The 19,824-nt window shown below is 35.1% G+C and overlaps 3 protein-coding genes and 1 pseudogene across 3 annotated transcripts; all 4 read left to right on the plus strand.

Annotated features, from left to right (window-relative positions):
- Positions 1–337: 337 nt before the first annotated feature.
- Positions 338–3,885, plus strand: LOC145631899 (protein GIGAS CELL1-like). Its single transcript, XM_081684125.1, has 3 exons — positions 338–648; positions 1,595–1,955; positions 3,228–3,885. Exons 2-3 carry the CDS (start codon positions 1,614–1,616, stop codon positions 3,552–3,554), a joined length of 669 nt encoding a protein of 222 aa, XP_081540251.1. The 5' UTR covers positions 338–648; positions 1,595–1,613; the 3' UTR covers positions 3,555–3,885.
- A 1,369-nt stretch (positions 3,886–5,254) lies between these two features.
- Positions 5,255–9,438, plus strand: LOC145631900 (uncharacterized). The gene is made up of 7 exons (XM_081684126.1): positions 5,255–5,414; positions 6,052–6,267; positions 7,015–7,156; positions 7,632–7,720; positions 7,814–7,868; positions 8,068–8,153; positions 9,059–9,438. The coding sequence occupies exons 1-7, from the start codon at positions 5,376–5,378 to the stop codon at positions 9,212–9,214; spliced, it is 783 nt and encodes a 260-aa protein (XP_081540252.1). The 5' UTR covers positions 5,255–5,375; the 3' UTR covers positions 9,215–9,438.
- Positions 9,439–13,062: 3,624 nt separating this feature from the next.
- LOC145631901 (putative disease resistance protein RGA3) lies at positions 13,063–17,542 on the plus strand. The gene is made up of 4 exons (XM_081684128.1): positions 13,063–16,066; positions 16,396–16,538; positions 17,029–17,251; positions 17,457–17,542. Exon 1 carries the CDS (start codon positions 13,075–13,077, stop codon positions 16,021–16,023), a length of 2,949 nt encoding a protein of 982 aa, XP_081540254.1. The 5' UTR covers positions 13,063–13,074; the 3' UTR covers positions 16,024–16,066; positions 16,396–16,538; positions 17,029–17,251; positions 17,457–17,542.
- On the plus strand, positions 16,478–18,343 carry LOC145632583 (peptidyl-prolyl cis-trans isomerase, chloroplastic pseudogene; annotated as a pseudogene).
- The last annotated feature ends 1,481 nt before the right edge of the window (positions 18,344–19,824 follow it).

Below are 19,824 nucleotides of genomic sequence, written 5' to 3' on the forward strand. Positions count from 1 at the left end.
AGTTCAGTTCAGCTCAGCTCCTAATTTCCTTCTCTTATAAATATTCATTTTAGTTCAGTTCAGTTCAGCTTAGATCAGTCAATAAAAACAAGCCCTACCACTATAAAACGGAGAGAGTAACATCTAACGGAGGTAGTATTTAAAAATTACTCCGTAAGAGGTAAGACTAGCACCATAGGGCAGTGGAGCCCGGCGACCCCACTACCCCATGTTCTAATGCCTCTTTTCTTGGTCCATCCAACACCAACCCCGTTTTGGTTTTGGCTAACCCTAACCTTCACTTTATGAACAACAAAACTGTAAATTTCAGATCTCCATTTCAAAACCAATTCAAAATCCCGCCCTTCATACTGTAAATTTCAAACCCCAAATTTTAATCCAATTTTTTTCACTAATTTCAAATTCAAAATTAAATTTTAACCCCAAAATCATTTTTTAGCATGTGATTTCTGAACTACCGCTATCCATTACTTCCCCACTCTCTACTTGGCCACTTTTTTTCTCTGCTTTTTAATTTCTTTTTTTTGATTTTTTTGTTTTTGGTTTTCTCTCTCCTACTTTCTCCATATTCATTGACTTACAGAGCTACTAAACCCAATCATTTTGCCAAGTTTTGAAGTAAAGAAGACTCAACAATTTCAAATCTGGGTATTATTTCTCTGCCTCCCTTTTTATTTCTTATGATTCCACTATTTTTTTCTTTAAAAATTGGTCAAGATTTAGTATTTATACCTTCAATTTCTGCCATTTTCTTTCTTAATTTACTTGTATTCCTGCATCATTTAATGATGGGTTTATTTAATTTTGTTATAAGTTTATTTCATTTTTGGATTTTTATTCAATTTTTGTAAATGTTTTTTTTTAGGGTTGTTATTGAGAATTTTTTTTAATTGAAGTGAAATAATTTTTAGTCATGAGTGTGTTTTTATTTATTAATTTTTTCTGGGTTGTTGTAAATCTTAACAATTTTTCAAAATTTTTTTGGATTTCTTTTTAAAATGGGTATTTTTCCTTTCATCTTTAACTAAATTTAACTAATTTGCTCAATAACTTTAATATTTTTGGGATTTTTTGAGGGAATTTTTGGGTTGTTTTTGCTGACTTTACTCTTGTCTTAAATTAGAAAAATGGAAGTTAGATTTTTTTTCACTTTTTATGATACTCGGAATCGAAAATTCATACCAGACACATGAATGTGTCCAAGTGGCTTTTATTTTAATAAAATTTTTAATTTTCAATGTTTTTGATTCAAAATTAATGGTCAAAGTATTCAAACCCATGTCAGAGTATCGAGAGTCCAACACGGGTACTTAGGTAAATCGAAGAGTTTAAACAATCGAGTTCACATTTGTCTCTTAGATTGATTGAATTTGCTACAATCATAGATACATTTTTCTGGGATTGTTTTTTCCTATATAGTAAGCTTAACAAGTTCTTCAAACATTAATGTAGCACTTTATGTGATAAATTTGAACTTTAAACTATGTTTTTAATAGCTAAAATTACACTTTTATTTTGTAAGAAAATCATATTGCAATCACATTGTAATAGTCTAATTTATATATATTTATGTGATTCATTTGAAATGATCAAGGTATTTGGAGCTACACATTATGCATCCATCACGAGATAGATTACCAAGACCTGTTGACATATCCTCATTACTGCAAAATGCTGAACGCCAAGTTGATCTCGTAGTAGACGAACCGGGGTTACGGTGGATGGGATTATCAACCCAAAATGTATCAACAGGACAAAGTAGTGGTGACAATGTTAAATCAAATAAGCAAAGGGCTGGATTACAAAGAATACGACACCGTCGTCGGTATATGAATAGATCATTGGTTGGTAAAGAGAATCAAAGGCCAAGAAGTGTAAAAAAAGGGCATGGAAGCAGTATTTTGCCTTCTTGGTACCCTAGAGTACCTTTAAGGGATATTACTGCTATTGTTAGGGTAATTACTCTCATCTTTGTGATTTACTTTTGGTACATTTTTGTGTTAATTTGTTGGCATTTGGTATACTTAATGACTACTAGTTAATGATTTGATGAGGTGTTTGGTTATGATTATGTTTGTTAAGCATGCTTCCTTCATCATCAGATCAGGATTAGAGTATATTCCGAATTTGTGTCAGGGAATCATGGGTTTTAATTTTTTATTAACATGATTGTTTCTTTGTGGGTTATTTGATGGGTGAAAATGGTAATGAATTTGTTTGTAAATTTGCAAGGATTACCTTAACTCCTTAATGGGTACTATACTATCTCCAAGTATATGTTTTTCTTTGTATTTTTTTGTTGGGCTCGATACCATAGTTAATATGGTAATGGGTGATAATGAAAATTTTACAATAGAGACTTATACTTGAGAAAAGTTGCATTTTTGTGGATATTTATGTCACAAAAGTACAGTCAAATTCACTAACATTATTGATATTCATTACTCCCTCCGCCCCGCTAGGATTGCCTCATTAGATTTATGGATCAAATGAGGCAATCTTAGTGGGACGGAGGGAGTATTGCATACCAAATGAGTCTTCACGAGTCCAAGTCTCATAAGTAGGCTGTAAACTCGCTGAAGTTACATGTGATAGATTGCAAGTTGTGTTTAGGTTATAATATTGTTGTTTAGGTTGGCTGTAACTTTGGAATATGCTTGAATGCAATTTAGGAGGATCAAACATTGATTTGGTTCCCTCGTACGGGTATCATATCTAATGATCTGATCCTAACCGTTGACCTAAAAAAATGACAAGTCATTCTTGTAAAAATTACAGTACCTGTGTAACATATTTGTTTGGTGTACTAACTTCTGTTATATTTAAATTTTATGGGTATGATCTGTTACAAGATACTTGATTTTGGATTATTTAATTCCACCCACCTCCATTGCCACGACTTTACTGTTTTTTTGGTTTTGTCATGTATTCTCAGTCAACCTTTTTTTAGCTTAGCTTATGTTGGATCTTTACCGTATGGAAAAGAATCAACGACAACGATTGGTTTTCAAATTTCTTTTGCTTGTGTTTCTTTCAGTTTTGTTACATAGCTTAAGAGTTGGGAATTCATGTCGGACATGGGTTTGTGTCGAAGTGTTGGATTTGTGTTTTTTGTATAAAGATTACGTTTTTTTGGAGTTAAGGCAATTGAAATGAAGTGACTTGAGTATATCATGGTATGCTTATGTTGTCTGACGGAGCATGAATCTATTCTGATGCTTACACAGGCTATTGAGAGGAAAAGGGCCGAACTACGTGACCATCAGACGTTGGAAACTCCTCAGCAAGAAGCCGAGGCTTCAACATCCAACAGCCAACCTGATGAGAAGAGCATCTCAACAACCAAACCTGAAGCATGTAAAGTTAGGGATAGAAATGCTGATCATAAAGGGAAAGAAACCGCTGACATCTTCACTCCACGGAAGAGATTACTTGGCTCAATTGACAAGGTGAGGCATATTTGGTTGGAAGATCAGCGGAAACTAGAGAAGACACCTGCAGCTAAAAAGGCAGAGAGGCAGAAAATGGTGCGCGTTTTAATGTCAATGCGATGAAATGACAACGCCCAAGGAGATTCAAGGACATGGAATCTTAGCAAGAGACTTCCGGCAATCTGTGATGATCATTATATTGCCTGGCTAAGTTATATGCACAGATTTAGAGTGCAGAATTCATTGCTGCAAATAGGAGACCTGGTTACTGGTTAGCCTCTGCTAACAATTTTGGTACATTCAGGCTCTACTTTTAACTTATCAAAACCATAGGCTAATTTATGGTTGTAGTGTAGGACTATTAGCTCACTCTTCATGTACATAACTGGTAAAAACAACGCCTTTTCTAAGGCTTTTATTGCATATGCATGTATATTATTATGTTTTTGTTTAATACTGACATCTACCTAATTGTATTGGCGTTACTTTCCTTGATTAAATATAGTACTTTGCTGCAGGTCTTAACATAAATATGACTATATAAAGATGACTCGTTATTGTATGTCGTGAGACTTGTTTTGGAAAAGCAAGACCAAGACAACCTCGCGTACAATGGGATTGACATTAAATAAAGATAAATTGAGTGAAATTTTGGATGTGGATTTTGGGCACCCTTCCAAACTTATGACACAAGTAGTTAGTTTAGCTAGGCTAGTGAGCATGAACGTAGGCTGGGCTTATTTGGGCGTGCCCCATGAAGATTGGAAGCAAGGGGAAGTGGCAAATTGTTCGGCACTAACTTGTTGGTCACAATAACACGTCCGTGTTGCTCTAGCTTTAGACATTTCTAAATTACTATTTCGGAAAATCCTTAACAACGTCGAACATTTACTTTGTATGATATACACATTTTCACTATAGTTAAATATTCTTATGTTTAAGAAAAGTTGTGAAAGAGTTAGTCACTTAGAGAGAGCATTGAATGTTTGTAAATCAAATGATTGCTACTATTCAGTACTACTCTATGGTGCAAAGGTGGATTTTTATCTTCGTTCTTGAGTTTTCCATTGTAACTTTGTCTTCCTCTTTGGGTTGGTTCGCTTTGTTGCCATATTGATGGGTTCTATCCTAAACTCTCAAGAACAATTAGGTTGAGCCCAATGAGCCGCCTCCTATAACTCTATAAGACTATATCTTGTCCTTGTTAGATAAAATCCCTAATATACAATGAGATTTTGTGCAACTAACTTACGGAATTGCAAGTTTATAGGGTTATTATATCTCTAGTGACTAATTAAAAGTTAGGGTTTTATACCTAAAAGACTATTTTATGTACCTTTTGCATTTTAATTTTTGTTCGACAGTAAATTTTAAATAGCTTTTAGTGGTATGACTAATTCAAACCATCACTTAGTAAAAGTACGAGTGCTTGGCAATGTAGTGGTGGAAGTAGAGTTTAGTGGTTAGATTAGCTTTTTTGAAAAGTTAATATTATTAACTTTTGTGAAAAGCTAATTAACTGTTGGATTTTTTTCTTCTACATTACAACTAAACAACTCATCAACAACTACTTTTTTTTTTTTTACACACGTCAACAACTACTTTATCAAACACTCATACTTAATTACTCCGTATTTATTTTCACAGCTAACAACCAACCAGTTGATAATTAACAACTACATTTTGCCGAACACGTCCCTAATCTCTATAATCTTAATTGCGGCCTAAACAAACACCCGCAAATGCAGGATTAATACAAGTATTATTCGAAGTTTTTGTAAACTAAAAAAAAAAAAAGAAAAAATCTAGAATGTAGTTTGGCGTTTAGAGAGTGCAAACGGTACAACTATAGAAAATAGCCCTCCAAATATTATCCATTTCTAAGCAGTACTTTGCAAACCCATTTTCTCTCATTAGCTCCAAAGTCTGTTACAATTTACAACAATGGCGTCTTGCTCAGCTCTTAACTTGCAGTCACAAATGGTAATTCCCCTTGTTCTTCACTTTCCAATTTCAATTTCTATTTTCTTGCGTTTTAATTTCTGCTTCCAAGAATCAATTCTGAGGGTTTATTCTTGTTTTTTCATGTATTAAAACCCTATGAATAAAGTGTAATGTAATGTTCATTCTTGAATCGCATTTGCTATCTTTTGGTAAGGTATTTAATTGTTATTAATCCATTTCATTATAAGTTTCAGCAATTTACAAATTTGGTTTACCCTTTTTTCCCCAATTCCCCCTTTACCTGTTACGAATTAATAGTCACGTTGATATTGTAATTTGAACTAGTAATGTTACGACTAACCCGGGTATCCGGAGTAGTTTCAAGCAGTTTGAGTTAGGAGAGTGCGAGAGCAACAAATGTCACAGACCCCCATTGGGAAAAATTGTTTTCCTATGAAATGATGATGATATAATTAAAAATATTGTTTGAGTAAGAAAATGTTGATTGAAGGTTGAAAAAGGTTAGACTAAGAACAGTCAATAAGGTGGGAGATGGGGTTTGAGAGCTGTTGGTTTAGGGGAGGGAGAAGGGTTTAAAGAAATCTATGTTAGTTCTTAATTTCTTTTTGAGAAATAAGTAGTGCAAAAAATGGTGTTAATTTGGTTGAATTTTCAGGGTAGCTTCTGCAAAACTCGGTTTCATGTTCAAAGATTGCCTATCTCTACTGGCATTACCAATCTGCCACAATCTTACCGTCTACCTGAATCAGCAAGCTACTCAGAAAGTAGGTTGTCATCAACTAATCTTTCTGCATCAGCCTTTGGGTGTAAAGTTTCAAAGACATCTTCAATTCCACGACGTAGTATTCGCTGTATGAGCTCTGCAACTGATGTGAGTTTCCTGTTTATCTACTTTTATGTATTAGTTGGATATTTTTGGGTGCATATGATGTGTCACTGTGGTGCATTTGATGTGTGACTGTGGAATGTTGAAGTCAGTCATCATTATCACTTTAACTAGGGGTTTCATCGAGAAAACAAGGCCGATTGTCATGATAATTTTCTTTGATGCAAATAAGAAAAAAAAGACTTAAAAAATGGAATGAATCTAGGTTCTTCTAGACCCATTAAACTGGTATTAGTGTAACACTTTCGTTAAAATTTACCAAATGCACGATCAAGTTATATTTAAGTAAAACTTGATTATGCCTATATGTGATAAATTGTTTATTTGAAAAGAGTCATTTACTCCACTACCAAACATCCTGCTACCACTGATACTTGTGTGTGACTATATGCATAAACTGGTTTATCTTTGTGTGAGTTTGATGGCTACTTAAATAAAGTAAATTTCTCAGTAGGCACCTATAATAGTTTGGGAAAGAGTAGTGTCTCTAAAAATTGGAAATTTGGGTTAAATAGCCCCATTGAGATGATAGGTTTGTGACTTGTGAAGTTGTGAGTGTTGGTGGCCAACAATTATATTTCATGTTCCACACATTAATTTTCTGCTTCAAATATTTCATAACTTTGTGCTTTATTTAATTACTTTATGTAACCCTTATTGGTATGCAGATTAAATTTTCTTTCATGGTCCTTAACTTAAGATTTTTTTATATAAAATTTACTTGGTGATTAGGTTCAAGACGTGCAAGCAAAAGTGACGACAAAAGTCTTCTTTGATGTAGACATTGGTGGAGAGCCCGCAGGAAGAATTGTTATGGGCTTATTTGGAGATGTGGTTCCAAAAACTGCAGAGAACTTCCGCGCCCTATGCACAGGTAAATTTTATTTGTTATTTTGTCTAGCATCCTGTGATTCCTATCTTTCTGCTACGTGTATCTGCTCATCTGGTCTAAAATGTGATGTGATGAAGATTACCTTCTAAACTAAGTGAAAGAACCTTTTCTGTACTTTTTCAGCATTATTTGGTGTATTGAAAAAAGTTTGAAAGGTTTTTTAATCCAAGTAAGACAATTACAATGTATTGCTGCGGGGCCTGTGGCACTAAAGGCTTTTGTTCCACCGTGTTTAAAAGAAACAGATTGTCTAGGATAGAAAATCTTCCAACATAAAATTTACAACAAAACAGGAGGAAGACCATTTTGAACTTTACTTAGAAAATCCTTCTCCTTTCTTATTTTTAATGGGATTTAATAATTCTAGAAGTAAGATTGTTCTTCTGATATTTAATCTTAGCAACAAATGAGGATTAGGCTATCTTTAAAAGGTTGATGCCTGATATTTTTTTTACAGGTGAGAAAGGTTATGGTTACAAGGGGAGCCACTTTCACCGCATAATTAAAGATTTCATGATTCAAGGAGGGGATTTCACTGAAGGAGATGTGAGTTGTTATCCCCATCTTTTTACCTTGGTGGCTTTGTTTCAGGATCTGTAACATTAAGTGACTGAGTTTGGGTAATCCTGCTTCTTTCAGGGAACCGGAGGAATAAGCATCTACGGTGCCAAATTTGAAGATGAAAACTTTACATGTAAGTGTAGCACACAGGGAAAATGATACATTATTCAGTTAATTTGCTCAAAGTGGGTTGAGATGGTATTCTGTTACTCAGTGAGAGATTGTTCTACCCCCATTTGTAAATTATGACATCTGAAAGTTTCGTATCTCTGAATTATGGTTTTTTATTTATTTATTTATTTATTTACATAATTATTTATTTTATATTGCAGTGACACATGTTGGACCTGGTGTGTTGAGCATGGCAAATGCTGGTCCTGGTACCAATGGAAGCCAATTCTTCATTTGCACTGTAAAAGTGAGTTGAAAGATCTTATCTCAATTTTGTTTCAGTTTATTACAAATGAACAGATTAAAATCTGTTTAACATATACTTTTATATGTGTATACTCTTTGAACTCACACCTGTAGCTACAATGTCTAGTATCAACTAGCTATTCATGCTTGCTGTAGAGGGCCGGAAAAACTTGATGATGCTGATGTTGACTTGCCCTTACATTTGAGTGTTGTGGACTTATAAACCAACACTTTCTGTGTTCAAATGAGGGATGAAATGAAGGCTTAGAAGCTTGCATTTATTATAGAATTAAAATTTGCAGTTTCTTACATCTGCTTCTTCGTGTTGGGTCACCTTCCCCTATATTCCTTGCTATGATAGTATGATAGTGGAACTTTTGTTTCTTAATGAGGATACTAATTTGAAAGGTAGAAGACATGAGGATTTCAAACACCCTCTCAAAATCTGAGTTCTCAGAACAAAAATTTCAAGTAGTTTTACAAACTCCAAAAATTGCCTTGTGTTAACGGCTAGCTCTTGAGTTTCAGCTCATATCCGATTATTTTAATGTCTGAGAAATTATTTTTGAAGGACATTTTAATATACACGAGGATACATACGTGAAAGCAAGACAAATTGGATTGGGAGTTTGGGACCTAATATAAACCATGCTTCCTCGTGAATTTTTACCCTCTTTCCCATGCATTTAGCTTATTAATGTGGTAAAGTGGCCAATAATGTGTTTTGTAATTCAATTGTCTGTAAAATTAGCTTTTTAGCTGCTGCTCAACCGGTGTTCTTAGCCAAAAATGAAAGTCAAGTCATTTCTACACTGGCAAAGTCATGTCATATTAGGCTGATACCTTAAGGATCAAAGTGAAAGCATTATCCAGATTTGTGATTCCTTTGCATTCACATTTTTGCAGACCCCATGGCTGGACAAACGCCATGTTGTATTTGGACATGTTATTGATGGGATGGATGTTGTTCGAAAGCTTGAATCCACGGAAACAAGCAGATCAGATTGTCCTCGCAAGCCATGCAGAATTATCAACTGTGGAGAGCTTCCACTGGAGGCTTAATGGTTTTATTAAGACCACCACTGAGTAATTGCGTCTACTGATTGAGTCTTTTACTTCCGAGGCTTCAATGTTTTATTGTTTAGGCGATAGTACTTCTTGGTATGGAGATATTGTGTTGTACTCTCTATGAAGGCTATCAGTTGTAGAAAACTAGAAATGCTTGTGTTTTTTAAACAGACTGAAGGTCACTTAATAAAGATTATATATGATGTGATTCATGCTTATTTCAATCGCCTAACTTTGAATAGGGCTGTGTTTTACTTTAGAACATAGATAAACATAATTCTCCTCAATTCTTGCAGGATTGGTTTTACTTCATAGTTTCCATCTTGCAGGGAATCTCTTGTCCATTCTTTCTACTCAATCTATTTAAATCGAAATTATTTTACTGAATATTACCCCGTATTTTTTTAAAGTAAAGTCAATAGGGTCTTACCTAGCTTTAAAAAATGAATTCACAATAATTAAACTTAAATAGTGAAGCTAAGCATGTCATAATTGAGCTAAAATGGCAGACAAAAATAAAAAAGGATCATAGACCCACGATTTCATGGATCGTGCCGCTTTGGTGGTAATGTTAACTGCTTAGTTGTTTCATTTAGCAAAAACAAAAAAAGTCATGAGAACGGAAATATTGGTAATAAATGTACTCGTTTTTATATAATTGATGTAAATAAAGAGGTTGGTTTGTCCTAATTTTATTTTATTTATTTATTATTATTTTTTAATAATGAGTGTATAATTGATTTAATTGCTTATTTTATTGAAAATTGATGTTACCATGTTAGTTTAGTGTGACATTGTTTTACTTAATTCATAATTACTACTTCATCCGTCCCTAAATTACATTCCTCTTTACTATTTTTGGTATTCCAAAATTACATTCCTCCTTTCTATTTTTGGTAAGTTTTTTTTAGTAAATCAATTCTCTTTTTCTGTTTTATATTTAATGCTTTCTCACTCATAATCCTTGTGCCAAATTACAATGAATATGATTGGTTAAAAATTTTCAATTAGGAGCATGTGATTGGTCCTTTTTTTTTTGCAAAGGATTGATGACATGTCATGAGTAATAACTAATCTATCTTTGTACTTCCCATTGCATTATCTAATTATTGTTATTTGTCTTATTCTTTCCTCCTTAATTCTCGTGTAAATTTCCAAAGAGGAATGTAATTTAGGGACGGAGGGAGTAATTAGTATCGATTTGTTTTTTTTTTTGGTTACGAGTACTAATTACTTCAAACTTCTAATTCAATTAGTAGTTTCATGATATATTAAAGGTTTTATAATATAGGAAACCGCTGAGGAATTTTGTTTTAAACCGGGCAAAAAAAATATTTTTATAATTACATTTGCCCTTAAATTGTTTTAAGGTCTTTCCATGTATTTTCTATCCAACAACTATTACTAAGCTAATTGTTTAAAAGCTTATATAACATGACAAACTAATTGTCAAATTAGCTTGTCATTTTTTTTTTGACAAATTAGCTTGTCATTGGAGTTGACCATCTAATAACTTTTTTTACTACCTCCGTTACATATTATTTGCAACGATTAGACATTTTTCTTCTCTACATTATATCAAATTGTTGCAAATAATATAGGAAAAATACACTTTAATAATCCCAACTATGGGCTATTTACCTACAATAATCCCAACTAACGTTTATTCTACAATAATCCCAACTATTAAGTCAATTTTCCTCCAGCAGTCCCAAAAATCGGTTACCTGCTGAAATGGTAAACTTTTTTTTTTTGGTTTTTTTAATTGCCACATGTCAGAACCTGATTGGCTTAATTTAAAAAAAATTAAAAAAAAAAAGAAAAATCAGCTCAGCCTAGCCCGCCACCCCATCCTCCCTTCAGCCACGACAACCACCCTTTATTCCCAAATCTGACCATCGGGAGATCAACCATCCCGAATCCCAGCCCCGTAGCTAATCCGACCACCGCCTGCGATCTCGTGAAGCAATCTCAGGCGGGGGTGTCGCGGATTCAAGCTCCAATCAGTTCACGGGCAAGGGTTTCGGGGCGATTTGGGGATGCTGGTGGTTTCGCATGCAAGGGTTTCGGGGGTGCGGCTGGTTGTGACGCGCAAGGGTTTCACGGGCAAGGGGGTGTTGGTGGTGCGATTTAGGTGTTTCGGGGATGTTGGTGGTGCGATTAAGGGGTTTCGGGGTTGTTGGTGGTGCGATTAAGGGGTTTCGAGGGTGTTGGTGGTGCAATTCAGGGGTTTCGAGGGTGTTGGTGCTGGAGGTGGTGCGATTTAGGTGGTCGGCAGGAGGTGGAGGTGGTGGTTAGGGCTGGAGGTGGTGCGATTTAGGTGTTCGACAGGAGGTGGAGGTGGTGGTTAGGGCTGGAGGTGGTGTTTGGGCGGCAGGTGGTGGAGGTGGCTGCCAGATTTTATTTTTTTTAGTTTTCTTTTTTTTTTTTAATTTTTTTTGGAACCACTCACACGCTGACACGTGTCAAACAACCTACAATAATAGGTTGTTGACTTTTGTTGACCGGTTTGGGACCGCTGGAGGAAAACCGACCTAATAGTTGGGATTATTGTAGAATAAACGGTAGTTGGGATTATTGTAGGTAAATCGCCCATAGTTGGGATTATTAAAGTGTATTTTTCCAATAATATATAACGAATGTAGTAAATTTTTTTTTTCTGTTAAAGTACACTCGTTTAATTTTTTATTTTAAAAAAAAAAAATTTCCCACCACTCTTCGATTCCGATATTTGACTGCTTCGGCATTGACTTACACGTGCAAGACACGTGACCTACTTTTTTTTTTTTTTCTCCATTCTTTCCTCTCACTACTTCGCATCTCTTCTTCCACCCCATTGAAGCACACAGCGACTTCAACTTCACCATTGAAGCTCAAATCTCGCACACCAAAATTGCAATTAACGCAAATGGAAGACGCAATTCAGGCAAGTTTTTATACGAATTTCTTTATTTTTTAATGTTTGAACAAGTAATAAAGGTTTTCGAAAATTAGGGTTTGTATACAAACGAATTCGAATTATGAAGTTGATTAGGCTTTCCTTATTAATTCAAATTTTTAGTACACCAATTGAATTGATTTGTTGTATGCGAAATTTAGGGTTTGTGTTTTGCTATGTATAATTGATTACGAGTTGTATTGTCAGTTAGGATGGCTCGTGTTCCGTGGAATGTTGAGTAAAATATTGTGCATATTATGAACTGATTAATGGGAACAAATGGAGTTGTCAAGCATCTTTTAGAAGTGATTAAAGGGTACATTTTTTTAATTCGGAATTATAATGAACATTTTTAATTAAACAGCATGTGAATGTAGGGTAAAATATTGTATCATTTGTACGAAGTCGTTGAGCATCTTATGATTGAAGTGATGCAATTAACTAAACTAAGGCTCGCTCGTTATATAAAGACGATAGTACAGCTCGCATTTCTCACAAACAATAAAGAATTAACATCATTCTTGTTGTAGTTTCATCCTTTTCACTGCTTATTCTGTTTCTGTCTTACCTACAAATGGATGTCGCTTTGGCACTCACTGCTTCTCAGACATTGTTCGCAACACTGCAGTGTGCAGAAGTGCGAAAGCTATGCTCCATCTATAAGTATGAATCTGAACTTCTGAAGTTGCTCGACACTGTCAAAACCATCAAGACTTTCCTCATGGATGCCGACTCCAAGTGCCAAGAGCTCAGCAATGAAGGCCAAAACTGGGTTGAGAATCTTAAGAATGCTGTCTATGATGCGGATGATCTGTTGGATGAATTTAATACCATCGCTAACAAGCCTGGTACTAAAATCTCCAAGAAGGTACGCCGTTTCTTCTCTTCTGAAAATCAATTGTTATTTGCTTTTAATATGTCTCGAGAGATTAAGAAGCTTAGGGTAAAGTTGGATAGCTTAGCTGAAAACCATAGTAACTTTGGGTTTAGTGAGTTGTATAAGCCTATCAAGTTTAAAAAGGAAACTTGTTCTTATGTGTATAAAGAGAGTATAATTGGGAGAGATGATGACAAGGAGGTTATTGTGGATCTCTTGTTACAAGATGACTTGGAGACGAAGATTTCTTTTGTGACTATTGTGGGGATTGGAGGATTAGGGAAAACAACTCTTGCCCAACTCGTGTTTAATGATCTTCGGATTAGAGAGGCATTTCATGGAAATATGTACTGGCTTTGTGTGTCTGTAAATTTTGACACGAAATATATCTTAGGTAAGATGCTTGGGGTGAATGAGGAGCTAGGATTTGAGGGCCTGCACAAAAAATTCCAAGAACAGATTGAAGGGAATAAATTTCTCCTTGTTTTAGATGATGTATGGTCTGAGAATGGTAGAGAATGGGATGAGTTGAGAGACTTCTTGAATTTAGGTGGTAAGGGAAGTAGAATCTTGGTGACTAGCCGCAGCCAAAGGGTGGCAAGAGCTATTGGGAATGGGAGTTATGCAATGTATGAGTTAAAAGGTCTCTCTGAAGAGGAATCTTGGGAATTGTTCAAGGAAATATCTCTTGGACAAAGGGAAGACAAAGTCGTTACTAGTCTACTTGAGATCGGTAAAGATATTGTTAGAAAGTGTGCAAATGTGCCTCTCTCCTTAAGGGTCATAGCCAGTTTGTTGCGTAATCAAGATATAGCAACTTGGCAGTCTTTGAAAAGTATTGATTTGGCTAACATGTATGATGGTGCCGATGGTGTGGACGGCATTATTCCAACATTGATGTTTAGCTATTATCATCTTGCTCCTGAGCTAAAATGTTGCTTTAGCTTTTGCTCAGTCTTTCCTGAGGACTACCGCATTGAAAAAGAAATGCTAATTAGTCTTTGGATGGCCCAAGGATATCTTGTTCCAAGTTCTAAAACAGAGAACATGGAAGATGTAGGTGAAAGATATTTTTCAGTTTTATTGCAAAGGTGTTTTTTCCAAGACGTTCTGCATAATGTATATGGTGGAGTTGAGTCAGTCAAAATGCATGATCTCATACATGACCTTGCTCGGAAAGTAGCTGGAAAGGAAACTTTGACATCGTCTGCTTCTAGGTCACATGAAGTTGAAGGGAAAGTTCGTCATATGTTTATTGATGATATTAATAATGAACATCTGACTAACTGGTTAAGTTCAAGTAATAGTCCAAGTAAGACACTGCGTACCTTTTTAAATATTAATGATAATATTCTGATGAGTATTTCCAAGTGTAGTCGTTTAAGGGCATTGGATTTGCATGGCTGTTTTTTCATTAGAAACATACCAGATACACTAGGTAAATTATTGCACTTGAGGTACCTTGATCTGTCAGATAATACTTTTTTGGAGATGCTTCCTCAATCAATCACCAATCTTTACAACCTGGAAACTTTGAAATTGTGTCGTTGTAGAAGCCTAGAGGAGTTGCCTAAGGACACAAACAGACTAGTAAATCTTAGGGTGTTGGATATAAGGAGTTGTAAGAGGTTGACTTATATGCCAGCAGAGATGGGTAAATTAACATATCTTAACACACTACCGATGTTTATAGTGGTTAGGGATGATGATGAACTGAAGCAAGATAAAAAAGGAAAGCTCATAGACTTGAAAGCACTCATCAATAACCTCAGAGGTACACTCGACGTTATCCCACTAGACTGTATGCAAAGTCGGGGTCATACGGTTGTCCTACTAGAGTCTTTGCAGCTGAAGTGTAGATATGTAGCACTTAATGTAGAATTTCACGAGTCAGTGCTGGAGTGCCTATTCAGTAACCATCAATTTAGCACGTTATCCATGGTTGATTATGATGGTACAAAAGTGCCAAGTTTGGCGTCTGGGCTTGTGAGTATTAACTTGACATTTTGTGATGAGTTGAAATATCTGCCATCATCACTGAGCCAACTTTGTCATCTCAAATATCTTAAACTTTGGAAATGTCAGAATTTAGAGTACATGGAGGGTGATGCACCATCTCCATCAGTGAAATTTTTCCCGTCTCTTGAGGATTTAGAGCTAAGTGAAATGCCTAAATTAAAGGGATGGTGGAGAGATATAAGATGGATGGAAAAGGAAACTGTTTTCATTCCATCATTTCCACGGCTCTGTATATTGAGTGCTGAAGATTGCAAGAGATTGACATACATTCCTCCATGTCCACATGTAAAAGAATTGTATCTTCGCGAAGTCAATGAGGCACTGAAATTTTGTAAGAAAGGAGGCGGTGGTGGTGAAAGCAATCCAATCACTTTGGAGAGGTTGTCAATAGATAATTCATGCGTTCTGAATTCCGTGTTTAAGGAGTTTGTGGGAAGCGTTGTTTTTGTGAAGTTAATCAAACAAAATTTGGGGACTATTTGGGAGGGGTTTCAAGGCCGTGCCTCTTCTATTGAAAGACTCGAACTTTGTAACTGCTGGGGAGTGGAGAATCTGGGAATGGAGCAACTCACGAACCTAAAATCCCTCTCATTATCATCAATGAATTTAAAAGACACACCCTGGAAATCCCTTCACTCTCTTTCTTCATTTGGAATACTTTTTTGCCAAGAGTTGGTAATACTGCCAAAGGGGATTCAGTACTTAACGTCCCTTCAATCCCTCATTCTTGAATCTTGCCCTAATTTGGAGGACTTGGGGGAAAGCGTCTTCTTCCTTAAATCTCTGCAACTTCTTCAAATTAAAGACTGCGAAAAACTGAAATCATTGCCAGAAGCAATGCTACAACTTACCTCCCTCACTACACTTAGATTAATAAACCCCAGCCCTGAGCTCAGGGATAGATGCCGGAATCCCGATGGGGAAGACTGGTCCAATGTATGCCACATTCCAAATCTGGAATATGAATGAAGTCTACCATCATCAACTTACGAGTACTACTCAACGAGTCAAGGTAACTTAACTATTTATTTTTACTGTCTTTTTCAATATACCCTCTTTCCCAGTAGGTAGCTCTAATAGTTTGGGAAAGAGTAATGTCTTTAAAATTTGGAAATTTTGTTTAAATAGCTTCCATTGAGATAGGTCTGTGACTTGTGAAGTTGTGAGTGTTGTTGGCCAAAAATTATATGTTATGTTTCAGACATTAATTTTCTGCATCAATCCTTTCATAACTTTGTGCTTTATATAATTACTTTATGTAACTCTAATTGATATGCAGCTTAAATTTTCTTTCATGGTCCTTTACTAAAGATTTGTGATATAAATTTACTTAATGATCAGATTCAAGACGTGCAGGCAAAAGTGACAGACAAAAGTCTTCTTTGATGTATACATTGGTGGACAGCCAGCGGCAAGAATTGTTATGGGTTTGTTTGGAGATGTGGTCCTAAAAACTGCAGAGAACTTCCGTGCCCTGTGCACAGGTAAATTTTATGTCTGTTATTTTGTCCCACATCATGTGATTCCTATCTTTCTGCTATGTTTATCTGCTGTAGTCTGGTCTAAGATGTAATGTGATGAAGATTACCTTCTTAACTAAGTGAAAGAACCTTTTCTGAACTTTTTTCAGGATAATTTGGTGTATTGAAAAAAATTTGAAGAGTGTTTTAATCCAAGTAAAACAGTTTCAATTTTTTTTTGCTGTGGGGCTTATGGCACTAAGGTTGTAGTTCCACCATGTTTAAAAGAAACAGATTGTTGGATAGAAATTCATCCAAAATAAAATTTACAACAAAACAGGAGGAAGACCATTCTTGAACTTTACTTACAGAAAATTCTTTTCCTTTCTTATTTTTAACAAGACTTTATAATTCTGGAAGTAAGATTGTTCTTCTGATATTTAATCCTAGCAACAAATGAGGATTAGGCTATCTTAATTGTTGATGCCTGATATATATATTTTTTAATTTACAGGTGAGAAAGGCTATGGTTACAAGGAGAGCCACTTTCACTGCATATAAAGAATTCATGATTCCGGGAGGAGACTTCACTAAAGGAAATGTTTATCCCCGTCTTTTTACTACCTTGGTGGCTTTGTTTCAGGATCAGTAACATTAAGTGACTGAGTGCATAATCCTGCTTCTTTCTGGAGGAATAATTATCTATGGTGCCAAATTTAAAGATGAAAACTTTAAGTGTAAGTGTAGCACAAAGGGAATAATGAATATATGATACAATTATTCAGTTGATTTGCTCAAAGTGGGTTGAGAACTTGAGATAGTAATTTGTTACTTGGTGTGAGATTGCTCCATCCCCATTTGTAAATTATACTTCTGTAAGTTTTGTATCTATGAATTTGTAATCTAATTTTTTTAAATTTAATTTTATTTTATTTTTTGCAGTGAAACATGTTGGACTTTGTGTGTTGAGCATGGCAAATGCTGGTCCTGGTGCCCATGGAAGCCAATTCTTCATTTGCACTGTAAAAGTGAGTCTTCTATTCTCTTTGTTGAGAAAGTCTTCCATTCACTTTGTTGAATGAAGGTTTTCCATTTTTATTTGTTTAACAAAGGGTAACCTTCCCCTATATTCCTGGCTATGATAGTGGAACTTTGGTTTCTTAATGAGGATACTAACTTGAAAGGTAAAAGACATGAATTTCAAATACCCTCTTAAAATCTGATTTTTCGGAACAAGAAATTTCAAGTAGTTTTACAAACTGCAAAAATGGCCGTGTTTTAATGACTAGCTCTTGAATTCGCTCATATCCCAATTTTTTATCGTCTGAGAAAATATTTTTGAAGAAATTCATTTTAAAATTCACGAGGACAATGTGAAAGCAATAAAAATTGGATTGGGAGTTGGGACTCAAGTAGGATAAACCATGCTTCCTATGCACAACCCTTGTGAATTTTCCCTCTTTCCGTGTTTTTAGCTTATTATTGTGGTAAAGTGACCAATAATGTGTGCTGTGTATGGCTTTTCAATTGTCCGTGTTTTTAGCCAAAAATAAAAGTCAAGTCATTTCTACATTGGCAAAAGTCAAGTCATATTAGGCTAACACCTTAAGGATCAAAGTGAATGCATTAGCTAGATTTCTGATTCCTGTGCATTCACCTTTTTGCAGATCCCATGGCTGGATTACCGCCATGTTGTATTTGGGCATGTCATTGATGGGATGGATGTTGTTCGAAAGCTTGAATCCACGGAAACTAGCAGATGCAGATCAGATTGTCTGCGCAAGCCTTGCAGAATTATCAACAGTGTAGAGCTTCCACTGGAGGCCTAAGGTTTTGTTAAGACCACCCCTGAGTGATTGCGTCTACTAATTGAGTCGTTTACTTCCGAAGCTTCAATGTTTGTTGTTTAGGCAATAGTACTTTTTGGTATGGAGATACTTGTATTGTACCCTCTACATGGTGATTCATGCTTATTTTAATCGCCTAATATTGAAAATGGGCTGTGTTTGGTCACTAAGAAGATTATGGTCCATAGATAATGGGGGATTATTCGAAGAAACAGAAAATTTTCAATTATAGAATTTGATGGGCCCTGTTAATTCTTATGCTTGGGAAGAGATGCCACAATTTGTGTTAAATTTTCCTTTCACTTTCAATTGCATCCGTTTAACTAAATGTGTGCGAAAAATATTGTGTAGAACGGACTCATGTGAGTCCGTTCTATTTACTGGCCCGTGCTTGGCCCGTTTATTAAAGATTAGCCCGCGCGCGGTCCGAACCTTAAATAGCTCTTTTTTTTCATCGTTCCGCCTTCTTCCTTCTTCTTCTCACCCACGTTTTCTGCATTTCCACTCCATTTTTAACAGTTACACTCCATTACTATCGACTTAATTTCACGTTTCCGTATAATTCGCATAACTACTTCATTTTCTACCTTTAATTTCACTCCATTACTATCGACTTAATTTTTACTTCTTTATAAACCCAAACATTCTTCATTTTCGACTCAATTAATGTACCATTTCGTCGATTAAAGATTCTTCTCCCTTAAAAGTTTATCATAAACGAAGTAAACAAGCTCGAAAAAAAGAGAATACAGTTGCAATGGCTGAAAGGTTTATTATACTTCAGTTATTTTTTTTTTAACAATCATTTTTATAATTTATTATTCCGTTTTATAAGGTCGATTCAGAACCACCATTGAAGAAGCGTGGTCCTAAACCTGGCTCTAAACGAAGTCGGCCTGTTATGTGTGAAATTGTATTCTATTTATTTCGGAAAAAGACATAGCATTTTGTATTTGTTGTTTCATGTTGAATACTTGTATATTTTCTTGGGAAATAAACACACATATGTGGTTATTATATTGTATTTTGGTAATAGATTATATTTGTCAGGATTACCTTTTGTTGTTTTGCCCTTTGTTATGGAAATGGTTGTTTCACTAGTCATATTGCTATATTATGATGTGAATGTTTATGATTTTTGCATTTTTAAGTCAGGAATAAGATTATTATTTTCAAGAATTATATTTATTAGCCAAGAATTAGGATTGTGTAGTCAGATATTAGATAGTGTGTTTAAGGAATTGGTGTATTCAAGTCAGACATATATTTCTAAAATTTAGAAATTATTATGTTTTAGTTAGATATTAGTAAATTTATATCAGGAATTGATCTAGGTTTATCAGTAATAAAAAAATAAAATACTTAATTGATGATGTCAATAGTTACAGTTTTGTATTTAAAAATTTGAAGCCAGAAATAAGATTATTATAATCAGGAATTAGTTTGCTTTCTTCATATATTAG

Source organism: Chenopodium album, chromosome 5, assembly GCF_948465745.1.
Source record: "Chenopodium album chromosome 5, dcCheAlbu1.1, whole genome shotgun sequence".
Taxonomy (NCBI): domain Eukaryota; kingdom Viridiplantae; phylum Streptophyta; class Magnoliopsida; order Caryophyllales; family Amaranthaceae; genus Chenopodium; species Chenopodium album.

Bases quoted from the DNA above. Each gene is read 5' to 3' on its own strand.
- LOC145631899 (XM_081684125.1), top strand. From the start codon at position 1,614: ATGCATCCATCACGAGATAGATTACCAAGACCTGTTGACATATCCTCA. The intron at 1,956-3,227 runs GTAATTACTCTC...ATGCTTACACAG, and splicing joins ATATTACTGCTATTGTTAGG to GCTATTGAGAGGAAAAGGGC.
- LOC145631900 (XM_081684126.1), top strand. From the start codon at position 5,376: ATGGCGTCTTGCTCAGCTCTTAACTTGCAGTCACAAATG. The intron at 5,415-6,051 runs GTAATTCCCCTT...TTGAATTTTCAG, and splicing joins TTAACTTGCAGTCACAAATG to GGTAGCTTCTGCAAAACTCG. The intron at 7,721-7,813 runs GTGAGTTGTTAT...TGCTTCTTTCAG, and splicing joins GGGATTTCACTGAAGGAGAT to GGAACCGGAGGAATAAGCAT.
- LOC145631901 (XM_081684128.1), top strand. From the start codon at position 13,075: ATGTCTCGAGAGATTAAGAAGCTTAGGGTAAAGTTGGATAGCTTAGCT.